Source organism: Sphaeramia orbicularis, chromosome 21, assembly GCF_902148855.1.
Source record: "Sphaeramia orbicularis chromosome 21, fSphaOr1.1, whole genome shotgun sequence".
Taxonomy (NCBI): domain Eukaryota; kingdom Metazoa; phylum Chordata; class Actinopteri; order Kurtiformes; family Apogonidae; genus Sphaeramia; species Sphaeramia orbicularis.
The window spans coordinates 10,225,914-10,235,259 of NC_043977.1; the positions used below are offsets into that span (position 1 = coordinate 10,225,914).

The 9,346-nt window shown below is 40.2% G+C and overlaps 1 protein-coding gene across 1 annotated transcript; it reads right to left on the bottom strand.

The window, feature by feature from the left end:
- c1ql2 (complement component 1, q subcomponent-like 2) lies at positions 1-3,513 on the bottom strand. The gene is made up of 2 exons (XM_030125080.1): positions 2,666-3,513; positions 1-333 (listed from the first exon to the last, which is right to left on the bottom strand). Exons 1-2 carry the CDS (start codon positions 3,236-3,238, stop codon positions 154-156), a joined length of 753 nt encoding a protein of 250 aa, XP_029980940.1. The 5' UTR covers positions 3,239-3,513; the 3' UTR covers positions 1-153.
- Positions 3,514-9,346: the final 5,833 nt, after the last annotated feature.

A 9,346-nucleotide genomic window follows, 5' to 3' on the forward strand; every position in this document is an offset into this window, starting at 1 on the left:
TATTGTTAATATCTTCAGTGTTATTTTCATCCATGGGCAGGATTGGACTCTTTGGCGGCTGGTTTTGGCCCATGGGCCATATGTTTGACACCCCTGTGTCAGGACTATGTTGGGTTCCAGGTCAGATCCTGGTCCGGTCCTGGATGGTCCATATTAGTCCGGGTACAACAGGAACCCGGAGAAGGTGCTGTACTTGTTGTTGTTTCCTCCGTGAGCTTTGCCTCCATCCAGTTTGACATAAATCTCGTCCCCAGAGTCCAGATGCAGGACGACGCTGTTGCTGGCGTAGTCGTAGTTCTGGTCGGCGTCCTGGGCGATGGCGCTGGCCCGGACCTGGGGTGGAGCAGAGGAACGTCAGACCAATGAGAACATGTACACCCGAGGGAGGATGATCCGTCAAACTGAGACCAGCTGATGTGTTTCAGCTCCAACATAGAACCAACAGGAACCGAGACTGGACCCAGTATCAACTGGTTTCATTCACTTCACTGCAGGTCTCACGTTTTCTACACGTTAACGCTCTGAAACAAGGAGAAACGTTACAGCTTTGGACATAACTCTTCTCCTGCTGTTATGAGGTAGAGAGAAGCCCATGTTTGTTTGTGTTTTAAGGCGACAGAGTCTGGTTTATGTGTGTAAATGTGAAGCAGAAATTGGGCAGAAGAGAGAGAACATGACGACAAAACCTGATTTTATCCAAAACAAGTTACACATGAACTGAACTAATGCAGAAAAACTGGAAAGAATTAACTCAAAAGTGACAGAAAAAAATAAAGATCAAATATATGAATATCATTAGCCTGATAATTGTCTAACTCATACACAAATGGACAAAAGTATGTGGACACGTTAAGATCAGGTGTTTCTTTTCTAACAGGGGTCTGGGATACAAAACAATAATGACTAATGTCATAATATAATTTTATATTGTAATGAATATCATATTGATCATTAATACTGATGTTTTTATCTCAGATCATCATGAACAGGACATCTTACAGCTTTAGACATGATGTGTCCCAATATTTATGTCCATATAGTTTACAAACATCAATAATTCCTTAAAGTTTAATGTCAGATTTTTCTTTCTCAGTGAGATGTGAAGAAGTAGGTGGTTAGTTGTGGTAGAAAATTATTATTTACAGTCAGAGCATGAAAAATATTTTAGAAATTTAGAGGTAGAACATTTTGGATAAAAAAATGTTGTTAAGAGAAATGTTAAGAGAAATTAAGTAAAATGCAATGATATTTATCCCATTATAAAGCTAGATTATAACATTTGTCATTATTGTTTTGTATCCCAGACCCCTGTTAGAAAAGAAACACCTGAATTCAGCATGTCCACATACTATTGTCCATATAGTGGATGACTTATGATATAAGGGTAACGATCTGAATGAAACAGTAAATGAAATAGAGATAAAACATCCAAACATACTGACCAATAATCTAAATGTCTGTTAATAGAACAAGAAAAAAAAAGTTCTTATGTTCATAAATGTATTTAATATTTAATTATCGAAGCAGACTTTAGCACACACTCCTTTTTCTGTGTCAGTTTGTGAAGATGGAATCATCCTCATTTGTTCCTGTTCTAATGTTTTTTTTGGGGGGGAGTTTTTTTTTTGTTATTCCTCTGAGACTGGCTCATAAAACTGAAACTAACCTTATGCTCATATTCAGTTTAATTTACACCTAAACTCTCAGGCTGATGTGATAAAAGCGGATTCAGGATGTTTATTGAATGAAAGGAGGAGCTGCTGCAATGCCGGAGTTACACTTGGCGCATTGCTTCCCGTGCGTAATTGCGCACACGGTTCAGTTGCGCATTGGAAAGTTGATGCACAAGCAAATCATCACGACTCAGCGTCTAATTAAACGTGAGGATGAGGAGGGTGGGGTCTGTCGTGATCCATCCGACCTTCATAAAACTGTCCTGGTTTTAACTTTGACAGTATAATCCGGTGGTGTCTTCGCGTCCAGAGCTGAAAGTGTTTAATTACATCAAACTAAGAGGCTTTAGTTAATAATCTGATCCTGTTTTACGTTGAACGTGTTGATTTCACTTGTTTCTGACCAAAATGAGGATCTGCTTCAGAGCCAGAGTTCATATTTATCACATTGTTATCTGTGCGTAATTGCGCACACGGCTCCGTTACGCACTGGAGAGCTGATCCACACGCACATCAACATGATTTAGCGTCGAGTTGAACCTTCCAGACAAGAGGATGTTCTGGAAACACACAGATGTGTTCAGCCTTGTCTCATAGTTCCTTTAGTTTTAGTCTCAGGTTTTATTGTTGTGTTCCTGCTGCGTATTTTATGTCCATGTTTTTTATTTTCACTCGTCCAGTTCGGTGGGCTTACGTCATAAATCACTTGTAAAACCATTTTTGAAAAGATGCAATGGACGATAAATCAGCCTGTTAACGGAGGGGACATGACTTTAACACTGACACTGTGATTGTGTTTAATATGAAGTGTATTATTGTCATTATTCTGTGTGTTTTATGTCACTTTTCAGATCCTTCTCCTTCCATCTTTTTTGGTTTCTTTCATTGTACTTCATGTATTTCTCCCTGGTTGTTTCTTTGTCTCATCTGTTTAAGTTGTACATTTCTGTTTCTTTTTCTTTCCTCCTTGTGTCCTCCTCTCCTTTCCTTACCTGTCCGTTTTTGCATAAGTCTGCCCACATGCTCGTGCCGTCTCCTCCGCGCATCAGCACGTGGTAGGTGAAGTAGTAAATCCCGGACACCTGGCAGGTGAACTTTCCGGTCGTGGGGTCGTAGTGGTTCCCCAGGTTCGTGACCACATCATCGAACCTCAGCACCTCGTATCCCTCGTGCGGGTTTTTCAGACCCACGTAAAACGCGATCTTTGCGCCGCCGATCGCGGATCCCAGTTCCCCGCTGGTCTCGGTCCTGGCTGTGCCCACCACCCCGGGAAACCCCGTCCTCCCGGTGTCCCCCGGCGGGCCCCTCGGACCCGGCGGACCCGGTTCGCCCGGCGGTCCTCTGGGCCCCGGTTTCCCCGGTCGACCCGGTTCCCCTTTAGTCCCTTGAACAAAAGTCGGGGACGGGATGGCGCTCAGGTCCTGCATGACCTCCAGGGCCGTGGCGCTGGGTTTGGGGTTGTAGGGGTCGCAGATCATCCGGCACGTGCCCATCATCTCATAGTGCGCGTCGGTCTTGGAGGTCTGGACCAGCAGGGGGATGGCGATGATGAGAGCCAGAACCATGACGATACCGACCACCGCAGCCACGATGCGCTTCCTCTGCAGAGTCCGGGACGCGAGCGCTAAGAAGTCCGTTTTGCTTTGGGACGTAATGGTGGAAGGTGGAGGGAGCGCAAAGAGCCACGACAAAAAACCAGGAGCGGGACGGAGTCGGTCTGACCCGGATTAGAGGGAGGACGGGAGGAGAGAGAGGAGCGGGTCCGGCTCAGCCCGCAGCGCTCAGCGGTGCCACTGTCACTGCGCTTCACGCACCGACCCGACGCTGATTGGATGTGGCGCGGCGCGTCTCCGAGCGCAAAGAGGCTCCGAGCGGTTTATGTTCATCTGCGGCAAAAGGAGAGAGAGAGTGGGTCCGGGTGACGTCACGGGACCACCGAGCCCGGTGCAATCTGGATTAAGAGGAAACAATAATCACGTTATCTTTATGTATGAATTCTAAATCCTTCTGACAGGACGAGGCGGATCAGGACGCATTAGACGCACATTTCCGTCTTTTACAGAACAATCCTAAGAAAGAGGATGAATGGAATCAACTCATCCATGCGTGAAAATACAGGATTCTCCTTTGACTGAGTCAAACAGAAGCAGAAAGGAAGGATCTGTGCCTCCCACACCTTTACCTTTACCTTTATCAGACAAATTTGCAGGAAAAGTTAAGAATCACACACTGACGTCACAGGTAATGCGTCATGAACTAATAATGATCTGATCATCAGGTTAAAATCACACTTAACATTCACGGTTTATTCACACCTTAAACCTGTTCCAGGTCAGGTTTAGTCTCAGGTTTAGTCTCAGGTTCCAGTTCACACACAGTCCAATCCCTGTATTTGAGTTCCTCTGTTCTGAAACTATAGTTCTGATGCTGTTTCAAAGATCCTCCATGAACTGGTTTGATCTTTTATCAGAATCAAGAAAAACTGGGCATGTTCTACTACTGATGATCTGATCATAAATCCAGTGTTTTTGATCCAACCTGTATCTGTGCTCAGGTTCTTTATCATTTCTGTTTTTATCTCACCAGCCCATAGGCCATGGGCTGTGGTGAAGGCACTGTGTCTGATGTTGTCGTTGTCATCATCATCTTCATCATTTTCGTCTTCATCTTTGTCATCGTCTTTATCTTCATCGTCTTTGTTGTCGTCTTTGTTAGCAGTTTCTTCAAACATCTTCTCTAAAACTACTGGTCAGATTAATTTAATATTTTTTATGTGTCTTCCTTGGGACAATGTCTACAAAGATTGTTCACAGTTTTCAGAAATTTTGATTTTGTAGTTTTTTATGAATTTTTGAAATCTTGAAAATGTTCCTTTCCTCCTAATGGTCCATATGTTGGTGATTTATAACATGTAAATGGTTACAGATATCAGTATAGTTCCTATTGATCACTGATAGAAGTCATTTATGGACTGTGATTGAATGAGTTGAGTTCTCCTCCAGTGACAGTACCACCACTTCTGTTGTTAGACTGATCTACATCCAGACCACAGGACTGGAACAGAGACAGAACCAGACAACCTCAGAAATTCAACTGGGGATGATTCAGATAGAACATGATGCTGACATACAGGGACACTGGAACTATTTTTATGGCTGTGACCATGTCCATTTTCCCATGGACCTGATGCTGGTCCAGGTCTGGTCTGGATCTGTTTGCTTTATCTGTATCTTCATGTTTCCTCAGTTCGTTTCCTCTGCAGACGCTGCTGCTTCAGTGTCACATCTGATGCTGTTTCAAAGATCTTCCGCTGGTTTGATCTTTTTATCAGCAGCTGTAAGAAAAACTGAGCACATTCTGCTAATGATGATCTGATCGATGGATGGATCCAAGGAAGACTAGTTGTTATCTTAGTTCCAACTAATGGGAATCCATTCTAAACAAATAAACATCAGGTTTTTGTTGTCCTTTAAGTCGACTAGAGGTTCTGTTCTGGGTTTTAACTTGGTCTTGTTGGTTCTGAAGATCTGCAGGTCTTGGTCCTTGGTGATGGTGATGCTCTGGAACCAGTTTTTTTTTCCTTGTAAGAGCTGATTCTAACTGAAACAAAGACCTGGACACCAGTCCACAGTCCAAATACTGAGCAAAAACCTACAATGAAAGATCATTTCAGAATTCAGCAAATACTTCAGTGAATATCAGTGAATTAACATCCTGTAAGTGATGATCTGGGAAGAAGAAAGAACTGTTGTCCAAGTCACTGCGTAGGTTCTCGGTTCTGGTTTTGGTACTGGTTTTGGTCCTTTTCTGGTCTTGGTTGTGGTCTTGGTTCTAGTTTTGGTCTTGGACCTAGTCCTGGTTTTGATTTTGTTCTTAGTCCTGGTTTTGTTCTTAGTCTTGGTTTTGTGTTTGGTTTTCGTCCTGGTTCTGGTTTTGGTTTCGTCCAGTTCTTAGTCCTGGTTTTGATTTTGTTCTTAGTTCTGGTTTTCTTCTTAGTCTTGTTTTTATTCTTGGTTATGGTCCTGGTTCTGGTTTTGGTTTTGGTCTTAGTCCTGATTTTGGTCTTGGTCTTAGTCCTGGTTTTGGTCTTGGTTCTGGTTTTGGTTCTGATTTTAGTTTTGGTTCTGGTTTTGGTCTTAGTCCTGGTTTTGGTCCTGGTTCTGGACTCTTACAGACTCATGTCATGTGACTGTTAAACGGCTGAACACCGCTCACAGTAAACCCCTCGGTGTTTGTTGTTGGTTGTTTTTATTCCTCTCAGATCTTACATCATCTGGCCTCTGGTTTCTGATTCCAGCTCTGGGTCTCTCTTTAGACACCCCCCCCCCCCCCCGTTTCCCCCCTCCCCACCTCAATCCTCTGAGCCTCAATAGAAGTTTCCTGTTCACCTCCTCCGTTCCAGAGGCGCGACTCTCCTTCTGTTGTCAGGATCAGCTAATCCTTATCTGCTCAGATCCGGGATCGGACTCCCCTCACATCCCCTCGTCTCAGCGGGGTAAGCTAGCAGCTAACAAAGCACCCATGTCGACCTCTGGGGGGGGCACCCCACCCAGCTGATGAACGGCAGACACACAAACACAACACCAACACAACAGCCCGGCGTTGTGGAGCTGCACCCCCCCACGGCGCCGCCTCGCCCCCCGATGGGTGTAAATGAAATCAGTCTGTGAGGGTGATTAGCATCCGTCAGGATTCAGTCGAAAGTTTCCACTAAACAGACTTAGTCCCAGCGGGATTTTCTCTTAACTCAATAATGCATATTCATCGTTTGTAGCTCAGGGGAAAGTGAAATTCACAACATCTGAGCTTTAAGTCTTAAAATCCCAGTTTTAAATTTCACTGATGATCCAGAAGAAAGACCAGATGGAGGTGGAATCAGGGTCCAGTCCAGTTCCATCTAGACTGGTTCCACTTTCCCTGCCGTCTCCTGTGTTTTGTGGAGGTTTAGCGTCTCATGAACCTGTATTTTACTCACATGAGAACAGGGGTGTTAAACATACGGCCCATGGGCCGAAATCAGCCACATAAGAGTCCAATCCGACCAATGGGATGAATTTATGAAATGAAAGAATTAAACTGAACATTTTAACTATAAATGATGTTAAAATCAGCTTAGTTCAGGTTCCATGGGTGTGTGTGTGTGTGTGTGTGTGTGGTCATGTGACAGGTCATGTGTGTCCGTGGTCATGTGACAGGTCATGTGAGTCATGTTTGTGTCCATGTGGTGGACGAAGCCTCAGGTCAGACACTGTGTTCATTAGATTCATGAACCTCCAACAGCTGATTTACTCCTGAACGCCTCCAGATGCAAATCCATGTCACTTCACATCACGTCTCTGAGTTACATTTAGAGTCAGCAACGACTAACAAACACCTAAAGTCTGGTTTCATGAACAGGATGAGGAGGAAACATGACTTATGTTCAGATCAGACCTCATGTTAACAGTTATCATGATAAATGTCCAATCACAACGTGATATCATGACTCGCGTAAGTATCTTATCTTATCTCTTATCATATCTTTTACCTGCCACTATTAATTAGTCTGTTACCCATACACATTATAAGCTTTCAACGTGTTACCCTGGCCAACCTGAATCAGTGAGGGTTAGTGATTAGCAGTTAGGGTTAGGTGTTAGGGTATGGTTAGGGGTTAGGTCAGGATTAGGGTTAGCATTTAGGGTTAGGGTTAGGATTAGGGTTAGGGGGTTAGGGTAAGGGTTAGGGTTAGCGGTTAGCGGTTATGGTAGGGTTAGGGGTTAAGGTTAGGGTAAGGATAGGGGTTAGGGTCAGGGTAGGGTTAGGGTTAGCAAGGGTTAACATGTTTATTACATGTTTATTATACATCATTACAAGTAAGTAAATGTTAACATGTTTATTATATGTTACTACAGTAAGTAAGTGTTAATAACATGTTTATTACATGTTTATCATTACAAGTAAGTAAGTGTTAATATGTTAATAACATGTTTATCACGTGCTTATTACATGTTTATTATAGTTACAATTAAGTATTTCTAACATGTTTATTACACGTTTATTATGTATTATTACAAGACAGTAAGTGTTAACGTGTCAATAACATGTTTATTGCATGTTTATTTTGTGTTACAAGTAAGTAAGTGTTAATAACATGTTCATTACATGTTTATTATGTGTTACAAGTAAGTAAATGTTAATAACATGTTAATTAAATTTTTATTATTTGTTACAAGTAAGTAAGTGTTAATAACATGTTCATTGCATGTTTATTACATGTCATTTCAAGTAAGTAGAATTAACATGTTAATATCATGTTTATTACATGTTTATTATGTGTTACAAGTAAGTAAATGTTAATAACATATTAATTACATTTTATTATGTGTTGCAAGTAAGTAAGTGTTAATAACATGTTCATTGCATGTTTATTACACATCATTTCAAGTAAGTAGCATTAACATGTTAATAACATGTTTATTACATGTTTATTATATGTTACAAGTAAGTAAGTGTTAATAACATGTTCATTGCATGTTTATTACACATCATTTCAAGTAAGTAGAATTAACATGTTAATATCATGTTTATTACATGTTTATTATGTGTTACAAGTAAGTAAATGTTAATAACATGTTTATTACATGTTTATTATATGTTGCAAGTAAGTAAGTGTTAATAACATGTTCATTGCATGTTTATTACACATCATTTCAAGTAAGTAGCATTAACATGTTAATAACATATTTATTACATATTTATTATGTGTTACAAGTAAGTAAATGTTAATAACATGTTTATTACATGTTTATTATATGTTGCAAGTAAGTAAGTGTTAATAACATGTTCATTGCATGTTTATTACACGTCATTTCAAGTAAGTAGCATTAACATGTTAATAACATGTTTATTACATGTTTGTTATGTGTTACAAGTAAGTAAATGTTAATAACATGTTAATTACATTTTATTATTTGTTACAAGTAAGTAAGTGTTAATAACATGTTTATTACATGTTTATTATGTGTTACAAGTAAGTAAATGTTAATAACATGTTAATTACATTTTTATTATGTGTTGCAAGTAAGTAAGTGTTAATAACATGTTCATTGCATGTTTATTACACATCATTTCAAGTAAGTAGCATTAACATGTTAACATGTTTATTACATATTTATTATGTGTTACAAGTAAGTAAATGTTAACATATTTATTACATGTTTATTATATGTTGCAAATAAGTAAGTGTTAATAACATGTTCATTGCATGTTTATTACACATCATTTCAAGTAAGTAGCATTAACATGTTAATAACATGTTAATTACATTTTTATTATGTGTTACAAGTAAGTAAATGTTAATAACATGTTAATTACATTTTTATTATTTGTTACAAGTAAGTAAGTGTTAATAACATGTTCATTGCATGTTTATTACATGTCATTTCAAGTAAGTAGAATTAACATGTTAATATCATGTTTATTACATGTTTATTATGTGTTACAAGTAAGTAAATGTCAATAACATGTTTATTACATGCCTATTACTGTACTTTCCAGACTATATGCTGCACCTGTCTATAAGCCACACCCACCCCGTCTCCAGTGTTTCACCATCGATTCACTGATGTCCAACTTACGTGCAGCAGCTCTGTTTCCCTCTTCGACAGCTGGATCAATCGTTAGCCCAGAAA

What these genes read in the sequence shown, in the direction of transcription:
- c1ql2 (XM_030125080.1), bottom strand. Translation starts at nt 3,238, where the DNA reads ATGGTTCTGGCTCTCATCATCGCCATCCCCCTGCTGGTCCAGACCTCC. An exon ending in ACTTATGCAAAAACGGACAG is followed by an intron (nt 334 to 2,665) that starts GTAAGGAAAGGA and finishes GCTCCACCCCAG; the next exon opens with GTCCGGGCCAGCGCCATCGC.